At 36.4% G+C, this 19,396-nt stretch overlaps 2 protein-coding genes across 2 annotated transcripts; both read right to left on the bottom strand.

Moving 5' to 3' along the window:
* Positions 1 to 3,176: 3,176 nt before the first annotated feature.
* Positions 3,177 to 8,560, bottom strand: LOC310718065 (natterin-3-like). The gene is made up of 3 exons (XM_083526596.1): positions 8,480 to 8,560; positions 8,027 to 8,120; positions 3,177 to 4,401 (listed from the first exon to the last, which is right to left on the bottom strand). Exons 2-3 carry the CDS (start codon positions 8,118 to 8,120, stop codon positions 3,302 to 3,304), a joined length of 1,194 nt encoding a protein of 397 aa, XP_083382722.1. The 5' UTR covers positions 8,480 to 8,560; the 3' UTR covers positions 3,177 to 3,301.
* Positions 8,561 to 10,672: 2,112 nt separating this feature from the next.
* Positions 10,673 to 12,795, bottom strand: LOC310718064 (natterin-3-like). The gene is made up of 3 exons (XM_083526595.1): positions 12,752 to 12,795; positions 12,214 to 12,328; positions 10,673 to 11,911 (listed from the first exon to the last, which is right to left on the bottom strand). The coding sequence occupies exons 2-3, from the start codon at positions 12,326 to 12,328 to the stop codon at positions 10,821 to 10,823; spliced, it is 1,206 nt and encodes a 401-aa protein (XP_083382721.1). The 5' UTR covers positions 12,752 to 12,795; the 3' UTR covers positions 10,673 to 10,820.
* Positions 12,796 to 19,396: the final 6,601 nt, after the last annotated feature.

The raw sequence follows: 19,396 nt of genomic DNA, 5'->3' as shown, positions 1-19,396 counted from the left end.
TGGTGTACAGGTGGATTTGATGGTACGGGTTCCCACTAGGTCAAGACCATGGACTAAATCTCTTCATCTACTCAGGCCTAGATAGACTGATTTCACCTCACTCTTCATCATTTTATTTAAACCCTGAGGGAAAAGTGTATTTTTCATGCATTGGTGTTCTGATATTGACCTTTTTCTTAAGCCTTACTGAAGTAATGAAATGCACATTTTGTGCGCATATGTGTGTGTGTGTGTGTGTGTGTGTGTGTGTGTGTGTGTGTGTGTGTGTGTGTGTGTGTGTGTGTGTGTGTGTGTTTGTAGTGGTACAAGGGTAACAAGAAGGGATAATAGGTTGTTTGCTTTTTTATTCTGGAGATGCTCTTAAAGATTCTATGAAAAACACAACAGAAAGTGTTTGACTTTTGAAAAGATCATTTAGACTCCCAGAGCAAGTAATCAACAATTTATTTTAAAAAGTTATTTTATTTAGAAATAAGAGTAAAATGTATTTTAACTTTGCTCCTGAGGTTTGATACATAGCCCTATGACATAGAAGTTAAAAGTACCTTCTGTTTATAAGCTAAACAGCATTAACTATCCAAAGAACTATTAAGAGACCCTTTATATTAGTGTAGAAGTGATACCTTTAACAATCCATAAAGATTTTATGGGTAATATATTTTATATGTATGTAGTTAGGAGATCTTAGAAAATTAAAAATGAAACCTTCAAGAAACCTGTTTATGAGTATATTACACTTTTATGGGTATATGCAATTAGAAACATGAAAATGTACTGGACTTTGACCTGGAGTTATTTACAGATAGAGTTGATTTCATATCAGAAGCAGTTGGTAACACTAGAATATATATATATACTACATATAGCTTTGCTCTTATAGATTTATTACTACATTACAATTGTATTGTATATAGATTTATTACTACATTAATAAAAATTATTACATTAAAATATAATTTTAATGTAGTAATAAATCTATAAGAGCAGAGCTTTTCATTGCATTTTATAAACTATGAAAACCGTGTAGATCAGAAAAATTTGTCATAAAGAATATGCTCAAAGAATCAAGCAGTCATGTACTGTAGTATAGTTCTCTTTAATCAGTTTACCATATAATCTCCTCCTCTCCTCCTCTCTCCCAGCTGGCCTAGACTCATTAAACATATGCCATATATTTCTAATATTATACAGCATAAAAAAGAAATATATTTCAGTTTAAACCTCAATGAACATCAAAGCCTAATGAGAACAAATCAGCTCTAACAGATATGGAACAAGACTGAGTGATATAGGCATAAGCAGAACAATAGCATGTGATGGAGGGTGTGTGCCTCCCTGAAGGAGGCAGGAGCTGTTGAATGGGGCTTGGGCTGTAATGAAGGATTAATGGAAGAGTTAGGATTCTCTATTAAGATGTTCTGTATGCTCATTAGGCTGATACTTATATCAATGAATCAATTCGCTTGCTCACTCCAAAAGAGCAAGATTGTAGAATGGGAACGTTCTCTCACACATTAGTTATACTATGGGAAGAAACTCATGTTTCCGTAGATCTCTTCTTTTTAAATCTATGGGTATGTTATGTTCTAATTTCTTACGTCTACGTGCACTAACAGCTGTTTACATGTACTGTCTATTCTCCTGATTGTTTGTTTTCCTGTTATCTCCCACAGAATAAGGTAAATGTGGTGACCATGGCCAACACAGACCATCAATCCTCTAAAGCCACTATTGACACCTCATCACTGCCCAAACAAATCCTTGTGTGAACACTACAACCAAGTGAATCTCAAATATTCTCTTGTTTACATGAATAATGTTCACACTCTCTTTTTGAGTCCTAACAATAATAACAGTTTATTGCTCACAGACAATACGCTTACTTATTTATATCAATGTTTGCTCTTGGAGAGTGTGGACAGTTGGATTCGGGTGTCAGTTTGCATGGGTTTGCATACGGAGCTGAAAAGGTGTGATTGTCAGGCTGATCGACTGTTTAGATAGGAGTAGTGTGCACTCTTTGGCTCATAGTATAAATACGGGTATCTCACCAAACACAGCACCTGTCACATGTTCAACTGTTTACATGGTAATGTATGCCGAGACAGGAACTGAACTTGTTTAAACATGCTGACTGTGGAAAAACACTTATGAATCTGGAGTTGATCTTGGGAATTTTTCCTTATCCCCTTTCTCCCCTATACTTTGTTTAGCCGTGTAAACAATATGTCCCTCTTCTAAAGGAGGCATTAGTTCAAGGATGTCTCTGTTAGGAAAGGTAGCTGTTTTCCATGATTCCTGTTATTCCAATAAATAGATGAAGAAAAATAATAAATGTAGACGGTGGTGACCTCTACAGGTTGATTTTCCCTGAATCTACCACTATATGTAGCCACTATATAAAATATTTTTCTTTTAAGTTTCTATGAAAAAAATACAAATTCTCTGGTATCCACCTCAAAATATGTATGATTTTTTTTTTACTTTTATAGTATAACGCTCTTTTATACAGAAGTCTTCAGAGGCCATGCATTAAAATATTTTTTCTTTCTTGTTTTCTCATGATCACTTCTCATGATCTCATGATCACAACTCATGATCACGACGTCCACGTGCCCGCTGCCACAAATCGTTATGTTTACTATCCATGATGCTGCCTTTAGAGCCTGCTCTTTTTCCAAATACACAGAAAAATTAAGAATTGATCACGAGAAAACAACTTGTTAGGTTGTGATCACGAGAAAATTCAATCATGATCATAAGAAAACAAGAAAGAAAAGTATTTTAATGGGTAATATGCAGAAATATTGTAATGCAATAATATTTCTGAATGTACTTTTAGACCACTTTCAGAAAAATGATTTACTATATGGATGGTAGTAACTCCAAAGTATATATATTTTTTTTTATCTCATATTGCATTATATAAGCTTTATACAAGCATTATACATTAGCAGGGCAGCATTATACCAACCTTATATGTTCTGCTGACTCACTTATCAAATATGTAATATGTGTACTTCACTGTGTACTGCGTCAGCTAAATATGGTAGAAATGACAATAAAAGCTTCTTGACTCATTTCGAATCAAACTCTAAAATAGATAAGATGCACTTAGTTTGCAAATCAATATGGTCACCAAATTTATATAAAGCTACAAAATAATACAGTCATCATTAACTGCAGCATGAACTTTATTAACACAGATACACACAGTTAAATCATACCATTAGCATGTCAATTAATGGTGATCATTATCAGTCATGCAAATGTGGGCAGGATAAGGGAAGATCCTTTGCCCTTATTCATTTTCACTAAAACATGGTGGGGCATCAGGGATAGGAGTACAGCGTTCCACCACAGCATTAATTTCTCCAATCTTCACACCATCATATGTCCCAGTGACAGTGGTCCAGTGAGTGTTTCCATTGGCGTATGTACGACTCAGCCGGGCTGTGAACGGGATATCAGCAGTCATCCTTCTCGCCTCCATTCTCACCAAGCATGAATGGTTTGGTGGGACCAAGACCTGTACAGACATGGAGTGGCTGATAGTCTCCATCATCCTTGTTCCCTCAGAAAAACTTACTGTTTGCTCCTTGGTGAAGTCAACGTTGTCTGGGTTGATGATTGGGATTTTCCCTTTCATGGTTGAGATGGATCCATTGCGGGTTTCTCTACCAATGTCCCAGAACTTCTCTACAGTGCTAGATTTCTGCAAAAGGACTGTCTTCTCAATGCTGGAGCACTCGTAGTTGGTTCCCCTGGCCATTTGGATGGTCTCTGGTGGATGATGGAATAACTTGACCTGGTCAATCGCATAAACAACATTGGAGATTTGCTGGTTGTAGGTGTCTCTGTTAATGGCCAGGGCATCATATGATTTGTACCAGTACTCCTTGCCTTCCCAAGGCAGGAAGAAAGCCTCATGTTTAGTAACAATTTTGCCAAGCCCATATTTGTTTTTGCCAACAAAGATGTCAATTCCAGGACAAGTCTTTACTGAGTGTTCGGCCACAGAACCATAGGAGCCTTGTTTCCATTCAAGGAACTCAAAATGGTCCTCATTGACCAACACCTCAAACTTAGAGGCCGTGTACTCAGCATCTGCATAAGGATATTTGCAGTATGGGCCTTTGCTTGGATTGAAAAATCCAGCCTCACAGTTGAATTTGCAAACATAGTCATTACGTCCTGCATAACCATTGTAGATGCCTACTGCCCCATTTGGAAGTGAGCCTTCCCAGCTAACCCATTTTAAGTTGACATTTTCCTGAAACATGAATGCTGAGCCCCCCTCTTCCTTGTATTCTAACTCTGGAGGAGAATCAGAATTTATGACTGTAGTCCAGGCATCAAGAGGTGGGACCACATCCCCCAAAGCAATGTTTAGATGGTTCTCTGAATGAAAACAGTTAAAGAAATAAAAAGATGTTATAAAAGCAAGATTACACATATAATCTAAATATTGCCAGTGGGCAAACTGGGTGTGTGAAATGGTCAGAATTAGTCTTTCTGTATTTGCTAGTAATTAGCATGACAGGTCAACTTAAAGTAATGGTATGTCTTGATTATACACTGGTCACCAAGGAGAAATAAAACAAGAGTAGGATGCCAATCCATCCCAAAAGAATAGACAGAAATAAACTATAATTTGCACAGTTATTATATCTTTTTAGGTAATGTGGTCTAAAAATGTCTGCGGTTTGCAGGTCTAAAATGCATCTGTCAAAGTGGTGGTGAATATTAAAATGTTAAAATAAATGTGTAACTAACCCAGCCATTAGGGGGGCACAAGCCAGTGTACTCTTAGTGCCGGTCCCAAGCCCGGGTAAATGGGGAGGGTTGCGTTAGGAAGGGCATCCAGCGTAAAACATGTGCCAAATCAAATATGCGGATCACAAATGAGAATTTCATACCGGATCGGTCGAGGCCCGGGTTAACAACGACCGCCACAGGTATCGTTAGCCGACAGGGTACCGGTGGAAATTGGGCTACTGTTGGCCGAAGGAGGAGAAGGAGAGGAGGAAGGCGTCTACAAAGACGGCAGGAAAAGGAGCAGTGTAGGAGAGTAGAGGTTCGGGTTGGTACTTTAAATGTTGGTACTATGACGGGTAAAGGGAGAGAGATAGCTGATATGATGGAGAGGAGAAAGGTAGATGTGTTGTGTGTTCAGGAAACCAAGTGGAAAGGGAGTAAGGCCAGGAACATTGGAGGTGGGTTTAAACTGTTTTATCATGGTGTGGATGGGAAGAGAAATGGTGTAGGGGTGATTCTGAAGGAAGCGTACAGTAAGAGTGTAGTGGAGGTGAAGAGAGTTTCTGATAGGGTGATGATCGTGAAGGTGGAGGTTGAAGGGATGATGATAAATGTCATCAGTGCCTATGCTCCACAAGTTGGCTGTGAGATGGAGGAGAAAGAAAGATTCTGGAGTGAATTAGATGAAGTGGTAGATGGTGTACCTAGGAAAGAACGATTGGTGATTGGGGCAGACTTTAATGGGCATGTAGGTGAAGGGAACAGAGGTGATGAGGAGGTAATGGGTAGGTATGGTTTTAAGGAGAGGAATGTGGAAGGGCAGATGGTGGTAGATTTTGCTAAAAGGATGGAAATGGCAGTGGTGAACACGTATTTTAAGAAGAAGGAGGATCACAGGGTGACGTATAAGAGTGGAGGAAGGTGCACACAGGTGGATTATCTTCTGTGTAGGAGATGCAACCTGAAGGAGATTGGAGACTGTAAGGTGTTGGCGGGGGACAGTGTAGCTAGACAGCATCGGATGGTGGTCTGTAGGATGGTTTTGGAGGCGAAGAAGAAGAGGAGAAAAGTAAGGTTTGAAAGAAGAATAAGATGGTGGAAACTGAAGGAGGAAGACTGTAGTGTGAGGTTCAGGGAAGAGGTGAGACAGGGGCTTGGTGGTGGTGAAGAGGTGCCGGATGATTGGGCAACTACTGCAGGAGTGATGAGGGAGGCAGCTAGAAAAGTACTTGGTGTGACATCTGGAAATAGAAAGCAAGACAAGGAGACGTGGTGGTGGAATGAGGAAGTGCAGGAGAGCATTAGGGGAAAGAGGTTGGCAAAACAGAAGTGGGATCGACAGAGTGATGAGAAAAGTAGGCAGGAGTACAAGGAGATGCGGCAGCAGGTTAAAAGGGATGTGGCGAAAGCCAAGGAAAAGGCATATGAGGAGCTGTATAAGAGGTTGGACACTAAGGAAGGAGAAAAGGATTTATACCGATTGGCCAAGCAGAGGGACCGAGCTGGGAAGGATGTACTGCAAGTTAGAGCAATAAAGGATGGAGAGGGAAATGTGTTGACTAGTGAGGAGAGTGTGTTGAGAAGATGGAGGGAGTATTTTGAGCAGCTGATGAATGAGGAAAATCAGAGAGAGAGAAGGTTGGAGGATGTGGAGTTGGTGAAGCAGGATGTAGATAGGATTAGTAAGGAGGAAGTGAGAGCAGCGATTAAGAGGATGAAGAATGGAAAGTCGGTTGGACCAGATGACATACCGGTAGAAGCGTGGAGATGTTTAGGAGAGATGGCAGTGGAGTTTTTAACCAGATTGTTTAACAGGATTCTGGAAGGGGAGAGGATGCCTGAGGAATGGAGAAGGAGTGTGCTGGTACCGATCTTTAAGCATAAGGGAGATGTGCAGACCTGCAGTAACTACAGGGGAATTAAGTTGATCAGTCACACCATGAAGTTATGGGAAAGAGTAGTGGAAGCCAGGCTGAGAGAAGAGGTGACCATCTGTGAGCAACAGTATGGTTTCATGCCGAGGAAGAGCACCACAGATGCCTTATTTGCTTTGAGGATGTTGATGGAGAAGTATAGAGAAGGACAGAAGGAGCTGCATTGTGTATTTGTGGATTTAGAGAAAGCGTACGACAGGGTGCCAAGAGAGGAGTTGTGGTATTGTATGAGTAAGTCAGGTGTGTCAGAGAAGTATGTGAGGGTGGTGCAGGACATGTATGAGGACAGTGTGACGGCAGTAAAGTGTGCAGTAGGTACGACAGACTGGTTCAGGGTGAAGGTTGGACTGCATCAAGGATCGGCCATGAGCCCTTTCCTGTTTGCAGTGGTAATGGACAGGTTGACGGACGAGGTCAGACAGGAGTCTCCCTGGACTATGATGTTTGCAGATGATATTGTGATTTGTGGTGAGAGTAGAGAGCAGGTTGAGAAGAGCCTGGAGAGGTGGAGATATGCGCTGGAGAGAAGGGGAATGAAAGTCAGTAGGTGTAAGACAGAGTACATGTGTGTGAATGAGAGGGAGGGCAGTGGAGTGATGCGGTTGCAGGGAGAAGAGGTGGAGAAGGTGGAGGAGTTCAGGTACCTGGGGTCAACAGTGCAAAGTAATGGAGAGTGTGTTAGGGAAGTAAAGAAAAGAGTGCAGGCAGGGTGGAGTGGGTGGAGAAGAGTGACAGGAGTGATTTGTGATAAAAGAGTATCTGCAAGAATGAAAGGGAAAGTTTATAGGACTGTGGTGAGACCTGCGATGTTGTATGGATTAGAGACAGTGGCATTGAGTAAAAGACAGGAGGTGGAGCTGGAGGTAGCAGAGCTGAAGATGTTAAGGTTTTCGTTGGGAGTGACGAGGATGGACAAGATTAGAAATGAGTTTATTAGAGGGACAGCGCATGTAGGACGTTTTGGTGACAAGGTGAGGGAGGCGAGATTGAGATGGTTTGGACATGTGCAGAGAAGGGACAGGAATTATATTGGTAGAAAAATGCTGAAGATGGAGCCACCAGGTAGGAGGAAAAGAGGAAGGCCAAGGAGGAGGTTTATGGATGTGGTGAGGGATGACATGCAGGTAGTTGGTGTAAAAGAGGCAGATATAGAGGACAGGGTGGTATGGAGACGGATGATCCGCTGTGGCGACCCCTAATGGGAGCAGCCGAAAGAAGAAGAAGAAGAAGAAAATAAATGTGTAACTGTGGCATGTGTTGTGCATCTGCTGCATTTTAAAAATCAGCAAAGTCCCTTTTGTGGCTCTCTTTTAAATGATCTCTTTCAAACTCACTGTTTTCTGCAGTAAGATCTGGTGTGGGGACTGAGTGCAGAGGTGTTGCACAAATCTGCAATACTGCTAACACTAAAGCAAGTGCTGCCCTCATCTGGAGACAAAAAGAAAGACATTTGCACTGAATATCATTGCATTTTCTTGGTACAGTTACATATTACTTTAAACAGAAAAACAAATATTTAGTAAAAACGCATTGCATTCCTAAAAAACAGTCAATTATACAATGCAAACAAGTCATGCATAAAATGCACAATTAAGCAAAATATTGTATAATATATTTTAATTTTAAATTAGCATACATTTTAACATTATATTTATACGTTATATGACAAAACCTTCACAAAGAAAATGTTCATTATATAGGCAGGTCTTGTTCACAATTCATTAAATGAAATGATACATTTTTAAAGAAAACTATCAGGGTTGTAGAGCATTAAATGGAGTGCTTACCTTCTCAGACTCCTTTTCAACTGCTGATGCAAGCTACTCCCAAAGGGTTCTTAAGCTCTTATAATTGCTGCAATAAACCAGCACTGATAACTTCATGAGGATCCTTGGGATTCTCTGTCTATATAAAAGGGAAAGTTTCAATTACAATATTGGTGCGATTTGTGTAGATTTTTTCTTTACAAAATGTTTGTGTTCCAAGATATTGTTTAATTTTTATGTTTCTGAGAATCATCAAATGAATCAAAGGACATACTAGCATATGTACATTCATCATTTTCTCTGTAAGGTTAATTTACTGTATAACAGGACCATTAATAAAAGTATGTAGTATGAAAAGTTATTTTAATGTATTTTTTTTTTTTTATTGAATGAGACATCTGAAGTAACATGACACTTAAATTTGCTTTCTGTGCAAAGATAAAGACAAAAATCCCAGGTCAAAGAAAACTTTAACCTAACAAGATATTGGAATTACAACCTGATTATCAGGCACAAATGTCTGATTGATAGCAGATAAAATCAGTACCTGTATATAGGTTAAGGACACATCATTAGTGTTTTATTACTGTGGTCTGATGAGCTTTACTGATTAAATAAAGGATAAAAATATTCTAAACTGATTGGTGATTTCAATGGAATCAGTGATCTACAGTATTCTGATACATATCAGTGTACAGCATTCATACTAATAAACAATTATACATCTGTATCATATTTATAATATGTGTAGAAATCCTTCTTGTGCATTTATTGATAGTGTGTATTTATTTATTTAATGTATCTATTGATTTTGCATATTTATTGATGAATGCAAACACAGCAGAACTTGCCTTGCTTGCACTTGCACCTGAATGTTAGCAGGAACATTTCAACCATAACATTAAAATCACTTAAAGTTAAAGTAATTTTCTCATTGCAATGGCATATTTGAAGGGGTTGGACATATTAGGCAGAAAGTGAACAGACAGTTCTCAAAGTTGATGTGCTGGAAAACAGAAAAATAGGCATGCATAAGGATCTGAATGAGTAGACGACTGGGTCAGAGGATCTCTAAAGCAGGTTCTGGTATGCCCCGGTTAGAACCTTCCAAAGTGTTCCAAGGAACTGGTAACAGTGTCATAGGTGCCCAAGGCTTATTGATGCTCATGGTGCTAAGGCTGTCCAGTTTGTCTACTGGTGATCAGAGTTTAATGATAGGTTTACTGATTTATTTACAATAAAACAGTGTTAAAACTGGATATGTACAATACATATGGATATTGAAAAAGGCAGTAAATAACATGTCGTGGTTGTACCTATGTTGTTATATCTTTAGGTTATAACGGTATATGTTATACCTATCAGGGGATCCAGAATATTATCATTATAGCCAGTTATAAAAGATATATGGATATAATTATTTGTGAATATTTATATAATACTCATAAAGGTAAATGTATATATATATATATATATATATATATATATATATATATATATATATATATATATATATATATATATATACAGAGCGAGAGAGAGAAAGAGAGAGAGAGAGCGAGAGCGAGAGACAGACAGACAGACAGATAGTGAGAGAGAGAGAAAGAGAGAGAGAGAAAGAGTGAGAGAGAGTGAGAGAGAGAGAGAGAGAGAGAGAAAGAGTGAGCAATAGTTGATATTTATAGACACGTATTAATCAAAAAAACACTTTGAAACATTTATGTTTGTATAAATGAAATATAGTAGACTGGTAAAATTATTTATATATATTAATGTTCTTTATTGGCAAATAAAAATTATTTTTTTTTTTTTCTCTTTACCTATAGTATTCATTAAGCATATATTATATATTATAATATCATATAATTATATATAAGTATATTATAAGTATACTAAATAAATAATAAAGATATTAATGTTAATGTTTTTACCTTGATTCCTTAATTTATTAAATTATTTTTCTTGATGTGTTAAAATTAAATCTTTGTTTTTTTGTTGCCAATTTGAAGACTTTTTTTTAAATTTAATTACATTTATTTATTTTTTTTAACAATGTTTGGGTAATTTTTTATTGTGTAACATGAAATCTTGATAAAAAAATTGTTTAGTGTTTTTGCATAACAATTCTGCTGTGCACAAAGATGCTTCACAAAGATATTTACTGCATTTCGCTTTAACACTTTATTTTTCAAAAAAAGGAAATTCTTGAAAGTGTTAGTTCACAAATGTATCATTTACTGTTTCCAGGAAATACAATTTGTCCACTCTTTTTAGCCATTTATAATTTGCAATTAGTAAAACAATTACACTTGATTGTTGCAAAATACAAACTGGCTCCTGGCTGCTGTGAGTTTTCACTTTGCTATTCAGCTGATGGACATGGCTTAGCATCTGGAATAGGCTCACAGCGGTCCACCACTGCTCTGACTTCTCCTATCTGTATGCCATCATAGACACCAATGATGGAAGTCCATTGGGTTTCTCCATTGGCGTATGTTCGACTGAGCCTTGCTTTAAAGGGGATGTCAGCGGTCATCTTGCGGCCCTCCATGCGTGCAGTACAAGAGTGATTGGGTGGCACTTTTAGCTGAACTGACACTTCGTGACTAAGAGCTTCGACTAGTGTTGTGCCGCGGTTGAACTGCAAGGACTTTTCTGCAGTGAATTCCACTTTGCCACTGCCAATAAGAGGGATCTTGGCAGTAATGCCTGCTGTAACACCAAGCATGGTGGTACGACCAATGCTCCAAGTGCTCTCTACCTCTGACTTCTTGGAGATGGTCACTGTTTTGGTTACTGTCTGGCAGTCATTGTTGGCAACACTGGAGATCCGCATGGTCTCTGGTGGGTATTGGAAGAGCTCAACTTCATTAATACCATACTCAACATGAGATATATGTTGGGAGTACACATCACGGTTGATGGCCAGAACTTCATATTTCTTGTACCAGTACTCATCACCCTCCCATGGCAGAAAGAAGGCTTCAAATTGCGGTACAACTTTACCAAGCCCATACTTGTTCTTGCCAACAAAAATGCCAACACCTCCACATGTTCTAATGGCATGTTTGGGTACAGAACCATATGAATCTTCCTTCCACTCCACAAATTCAAAGTTGTCTATATTGACTAAAACTTCAAACTCAGGGGCATGGTATTCTCTATCTCCATAGGGGTAGTTGCAGTATGGCCCTTTGCTGGGAGTGTAAAAACCTGCTTCACAGTTGTATTTGCAGATGTAATCAGAACGCTTTGTGTAACCATTGTAGATGCCAACTGCACCTTGAGGAAGAGAGCCCTCCCATTTGGTCCAGTTTAGATTGACATTCTCGCCAAAAAGACTTGAATAGCTTAATGGTTCCTCAAGCTCTGGGGGTGTAAGTGGTCCAGTAATTGGATCATTGCTAATTAGAGGTGGGACTTTACCCTCTAGGAGTGGGTTCAAAAGAGGTGCTGATTGAGAAAAAAAAAAAAGAAATATTAGTCACATTTATGGCATATAAGAAAAGAAACTGATATCTACAATCTTAATGATGCTACTTAACTAAATAATTATTAATAAAATAATTATAATCTTATAATAGAGAACATTATGTTAATAATATTAAAGAAATAAATAATAATAGAAAAAAAAAAATATATATATATATATATATATATATATATATATATATATATATATATATATATATATATATATATATATATATAATAATTTTTATGTATTACTATTAATCAAAAGATAAGAACTCTACCTATTTTTGTATGTACACTTTTCTCTACTATCTCTTTTAAGTTGACATGTGGTTCTGTGGCAAGTACACAGAAAGCCCCCAGCTGAAGAAGGGTGATGACAGCAAACAGTTTCATCTATAAAAGATATATGATTAGGGTTTTTTCAAACTTGCATGCAGTATTTAATTTATTATTACTTTGTATTTACTCATTGTACTTTATTATTGATTTTGGTGTGTATTTACAGGTATCATGCCCACATCATTTGTTTGACTGACTGCTTTAATAAGGGTTTATATCACTCTTTTCATTAGCAATTCTTCTGACTGGTATGTTCTCTCTATTATTGCACTGGATATTAGCTCTGCCAAATTAATTATTGTATTTGTGTATGTATGCTTTTGTAGATATTTCTGATGGAAATGTTTCATACCTTTAATTAAAGTCGCAGTCTCGCATGGGATACTTCGCATGTTTGCATTTTACTACCAGTATATACCACTACCAATACATTTCTATGCCAATACCAATAATTTTCTATGCAAAAAGTGCACATACCTTTGTCGTCTGTTCCCTGTGTGCAGATCATCCCAACCGGTTCATGCTTATATAGCTTTTTTTATGGACTCTTAAGTCATAAATCTCAAATCTTCTGTTGCACTTTAATGCTATCAACTCTTTGATCTCAGCAGAGTAAGAAGTCACACACATGTAAATTGGTCAGTGAACATTTACAGGGTTTTCTTATATATGATTATTATTGCAGCATGCATAAAAAAAATAAGAAAAATAATGTTTCTTAAATTTACAGAATTGTATTGTAAATAATTAGGCAATTAGAGCAGTGCACTTGTTTATAGTTACCAGAAAATACAATGCATAATGGGTTACCTTTATATGCCAGTAAATACTTGAAGCAGTGCAAGCTAATTAGGAAAGCTGTGGTGGCTTACTGGTTACGGTGGCTCTGTGGCAAACCAGAAAGTCACACATCAAATGCCAACATTGCCAATCTATCTTTATTGGGCACGGTCAAGTCTTTCAACCTCAAGCTGTTCAGCTGCATCAGACAAATGTATTTGGTTATCATTTACTTTATAGTATAATTAGTTTTATTGCTGGAAATTACTACCACTGGAGTCATTAACTATTAATCTATTTTAGTTATTTAGTGTATATTTGAGTTACTTTCAAGGCAGCTCCCCTACCAGTTACTACTGTGTGTAATTTGCATTTAGTGTAATATATAGTATATTATATAGCACATTTGTATCCTTTCAAAATTCTATTTAACCTACTGATCTTTGATTAATTATTTCCATTGTTTCTTTATAATGTAGACAGACTTTGCCTTGATTTTGCACTGACAATAGATAAAAAGTTGTTGATAAGAATCATTTTACACAACTTAGTTGATAAGGAGAAATATTGTGTTGTTAAGGAGCCACTGTCTTTGAAAGTGTTATTGATTATGGGGCAGGAATTGTACCAGACAGTTTATAAGATCAAAGTCATCGCTAGCATTTTGTTAGGGAGTCTATAATTAATCTTGAAAATGTATGGGCTCCTCATATTTTTCTGATGTGCTTTATAGAATAGCAATGGTATTTCCTGGGACTTGACACTTGACAATGGTATTTCCTGGGAAACTTGATTTCAGTTACAGTTATTTATCAGATTTGTGATTTGGTGTCCTGAAAGTTGTTCCTACTATTTAGCTTTTCTGTCACAAGGAGCAAATATTTGGATGTAATGTCAATGCAAGAGCAGGAATAAGAAATGATAAATGAAAAAAAAAAAAAAACTAAAAACACCATTCATTTATATTTCATAGCTTGCATACAACGTTTAAATTCATTTAGACCCTACACCACTGACATACTGCTGACTGTGTTACAAGATTGCTAGAGTAAAATATAGGAGCAAATGTATCAGATTGTATTATTAAGTATTGTATTATTCAATATTCATGTATACGTTTAATTTACACAAAATGTTACACATGAAAGCTTTAAACGCAGGTGATAGGAATTGTACTTTAGGATTTCAGATGAGGGATTTCAAAGGAGACCAGCTATAGCAAAGATATGATGCACAAAATGTACAAACTGTAATTTCATCTATGCTGCCATCCAGCATGCTGTGTTCTTTCTTAAGCCAGCTATTTATCCATCCCAAAGTGTCCAAAGACAACAGGGGGGCATCTAAAGATATAAAATACTGTAAACATTTTTTGCAAACAAAGAGAGTTATAGACATAGTCATAGAAGAACATAAAGAACACAGTCTGACATTTGATTTGAAACTGTTTAAATGCACCATACTCTCAAAGTCAAATAAGATGACCCTTCTTCAGCTGGGGGCTTTCTGTGTACTTGCCTCAGAACCACATGTCAACTTAAAAGAGATAGTAGAGAAAAGTGTACATACAAAAAAAGGTAGAGTTCTTATCTTTTGATTAATAGTAATACATTAAAATTATTAATTTTTTATATATATATATATATATATATATATATATATATATCCCATTTTGTCTAAACACATCATGGTAGTACTGTCTAAAATGATATGTTTTAACCACAAAGTCACTAGAAATGATTATGTTCAGCATATTTTATGTCTTTCATGGGGCCAGTCACATAGAAATTGAAATGGAAATACAAATCTTTGTCATTTTCCAAATGTTCTAACAAACTATTCTGGAAAATATTTGTACAAATTCTGTGTATATGCATGTTTAAATTTATTAAGAAAATGTAGACATATTTCAGAAAATCTGTGCTAAAAAATCTGTGCTAAATCTAAAGCTGGGGCCATACTTCTCCTCCTCCACCATGGAATAGATGAATGCAATAGATGTTTTTTCCACTGGATATTAATAAATAAAATATGCTATTCCACTTTTGAAGCCCTCTCTTCTTGCTGAGATAAAACACTTTAGTACATTTTCCATCATGTGGAATAATGGCAAAGGTATTCTCAGTATCAGTGTGTTGCCTTTGTCCACCACTTCTGGAATAGCTTCGAATCATTGGTATGTAGGCCATCAAGTGTAGCTGGCTAGGATTTTAAAATGAATTGTCCATTAAATCACATCCCAAATCAAATGATAGTAGACATTGCGTATTACCTAAAAAGCTTTTTTTCCAACTAGTGTCATTTTTATTTACTTCTGAGTTATACTCTTGCAGTATAGAATAATAGTAGAGGACCAAGCTTATAATAAAAAGATATGGAATTGCATAACTTGACATAGAAAGGCTGTTATAATCCATAGATGTTACTGCGAATGTCAGTAGGGTAACAGCTTAAATCACTGACTCCATTCTTTTGCACACATTCTCTATTTCACAAAATGCAAAATAACAATATTCTACGCAAATAATACTCCTTTTAAAATAATGCAAAAATAGACATGATCCAAATAAATTATCAGGTTATCAAGGCTAAGGACTGAAAAAGATATAATTGGGAATAGGGGTTAATTCCAATTGCCCACTTTTCTCTAACCCCTGTTTCTCATACAGAAGAAAGAGGACGTTTCCTTGTACTGTATCAAATATGCATAGCTTTTTGTCTTCAACATTGTTCCATGACAAAGCTTTGAGAATACCTGTCTCCCCTCGTTCATAATGCACAATAATTTAATATAATCTACATAATTTAGTTTGCAGACTCACTTTTTAGTTGTAGTTAAGACCAGAGTGAAGCCTTGACGGATAAAAAAAAAACACATTTATTCTCATATAATTTATTACAAATAGTGTAAATAAACCTGGAATTTGTTTACATGTAAACAGTTAAAATATATTAACTGTATAATAAAGGGTACATTTGTTATGCTATTATTAGATATACATATGGTTGACAAATGAACGTAAAAATATATAGTAGGTTTAGGTTTGTGCCACCTTGAACCTCCTAAACACTCTAAATATGCCTTGTGAATGATTAAATGTCATTTGTCAATAAAGGGAAGTGTTGAGTTGTGTTGAAATCTGGTTACTGTGAAGAATATAGCATATTATTTTCAAACAACTACATGAGCCATTATGCTTGTTGGATGTACAGGGCATTGGGACTCACTAAATAGTTTAATGCGCATTAAACTCATGTAAATCATATTCTATCACACACACTATCATAACCTCTCACACACACTATCACATGCATGCTATCTTAAAGTCTCACACAAGCTATCATAACCTCTCATGCACGCTATCATTATAATGCTGAGCAAACCAAAAAAGGACACTATTGACACTGAGTTTGTTGCATTGAGATGCAATATGTGTACACATGTTGTTGTGCGAACCGACTTTCTTTAGAAATCCTTGAAACTTCTTTATATGCTTGCAACAAGAAACAAACACTCACAAAAGCAATCACACAGGCAGATTGAGTTTTTTTTTATTTTATCTCCACAGACCCCTTACACATACTTGGGTGATTTTTTTCAGGGCAGCCATGCATGCAGCTTGCCTCCAGCTCATTTATCAAAAAATTTAATTAGATGAACTTCTAATGACAATCAGGCAAAGAGAACACAACACTGAGCTAAAGCAACCCCCATCTGCACGGGTTTAAACATAAATGCCTTTAAATTATTAGGGGAAAAAAAGCTGCACATCTGAATTTACTATAGTTAATAAAAGACTGGAGATTGTTTTAACCTCCACAAATTTCTACAATCAATAACAAGCACCACACTCCACTCCACAGGCTTTTTAGCTATGTTTGCTCCTGATCTCAAACATCAGGATTATGCACACCTTTTTTTAAGTTGTTGCAAGGCAATTATTTAGACAATGTAAACCCAACGTAGGCAGATTTTTGCAATCCCAAACTAAATAAAAAATTATTTAAACTAAATGCAGATATAAATGTACAGTAACCGCATTTGAAGCCCTACCAGCTAAACTTCAGATTAAAAAGCTCCTCTAGGGATACGGAAAACGGTTTCTGAAAAAGAAGGCAAAGTGAACGAGTGGGAAAAATGACCAGTACAAACCCTGCATCTTCTAGCATGAATATTTCACAACCTTGTCTGTACAATGCACTGGAATCTGAGCCTGCTTTAATATTTGCAGGCTTAATAATTTATGTAATAAAAATCTGTGCATCCTGCTAGATAAGAAGGGAAAGTGTATTTCTCTTCTTCTTTGTGTGTGTGTGTGTGTGTGTGTGTGTGTGTGTGTGTGTGTGTGTGTGTGTGTGTGTGTGTGTGTGTGTGTACATGTTTGGTATCTTTAGCCTCGATCTTTGCCTGTATTTTTTTCTTGAAAATCAATTTTCAAGATTTCACTATGAAGATGAAGTGAAGTGTATTGTAAATTATGTGAATTATGTGTATACCAGTTTTAAAATGCCGAAATGGCAGCAGAAAAAAAAACAGGCTTGGTTCAATCCTGGCAAAGGATTTCTTAAAAATACAACACTGTTTTGCATTTGGCTTTCCTTTTCATGTATAGGATGACGTTCAATATAATGACCGAAAAGCCTAAATGATGTGTTTCAGAATAACATCCAAAAAACCCATTAATTCCAACAGTGTTTGGGGCACGTGTGTGTGTGTGTGTGTGTGTGTGTGTGTGTCTGAAAGCAGTGCTCCAGATGTGGCACACAATTTCCAGAGTTTTAAGACCATTCATGCTCCGTGGAGTCACCAAAGCCTCGCTCATGCGCTGTGAGAGAAATGCTGAGCTGATTGTTTGGCTGCTGCATTTATCAGAGGACACCAAGCCATGCTGCCATGCTGCTCTTTTATCATAATCAGTAATCAAATACCACAGTGTAAAGTATACCAGGGATGCAGTAGAGAGGACTAGTTACCTTTTAGTGTGTCTCTAATTGAACAGTTTTTAAGGCGGAGAAGAATGGGCTGAATTCTCAGGATGACCAGCTCACATTTCAGGTTTAACATTTTAGTACTACTTTCTTTTTTCTAATGATCTGTTGAATGTCTTGTCACATGTCAGTATTTTCTCTAGAAAAGGCTACATATATTGGTTTAGATTAGACAGAATAGGTTAATTTTGTAAGTCAGAAAGAGAAATAAATTGGCTTGGAGGAGGAGACTTTAGTCTTCAGAAGGGCAGACAGTCACATTGGAACTGGACATCATCTATAAGCACTCAGGAGCTTCTGAAAGGTAATAACCTTCTTCTCTTATTTTCTGAAAATTAAATATGGCAGTGATACCATCAATGGGACATGCTCTATACCTGTAGGAGGTGTGTTTTACTTGAAAATAGATCATTTAGGATACTCATTGGTCAGGAAACGAGAAAGATTTTAAACAAGAAAAAGTCGCTTAATATGAGGTAACTATTCCCTTTTAATTCTTTAAATGTTTAAGCTTTGTGAGTAAACTTACAGCTTTTTAAAATAAATAATAGTTCATGTTCTTCCCTTTGATATTGATGCTTCAAATACAAGATGAGTATTAATCTTGTGAATGCAGACATGAATGTTACATCAATTATTTTAATCAATATCATGGTTTAACATTTTCACACAAGAATATGTAAATTAATTTTCTTGTTTTTAGCTTTGCCTCAGATAAATGACTGGATTTATGGATTTATATAATTTTAGTCATTTTATGATCAATTATTTGTATTTAACACCATTAAAATTATATGATTACATTTATAATATAAATGTATATTTGCAATTTTGTGATTAGCCCATTTTGTTTTGTCCGCACACATACTGTGCATACCCACAAACATACATACATACTTCATACATACTACTACATACTAAAGGTACAAAAGATGCACCCTTGATTTTACAACCCCAGCAGCAAAGAAAAGTACTTTACTCTAATTTTAGTAAACTACACATGAAAGAAAATTGTATTGAGTCTTGGTCATATTTGTAAGTTATCAACAGGAAACCTACCTGAATTTGATTAAAATCAATAAGCAAATACATTTTTCTGTAATAGAAACCTAAGAATATTTTTCATAAGCTGTGATTTTTTTTTATCATGGATGGTACTAAATAAAAAAATAATTATAAACCTATAAGTATGAAATGCCTTTGCTTCAGTCCAGTTTTGATCCAAAGATAAATTGCTCTGGCAAAAAGTTTCTCATTAGCAAACTAAATTATTCAGCATAAACATGCTTTTAATCAGCCGGCTCTTCGTTTGTTTAGTGGCTCGTGGGAAAATGTGATAATGAGGCACATTTT

The sequence above is a fragment of the Silurus aristotelis genome (genome assembly GCF_946808225.1).
Source record: "Silurus aristotelis genome assembly, chromosome: 23".
Taxonomy (NCBI): Eukaryota; Metazoa; Chordata; class Actinopteri; order Siluriformes; family Siluridae; genus Silurus; species Silurus aristotelis.
This window is presented reverse-complemented; position numbering and strand designations above follow the sequence as displayed.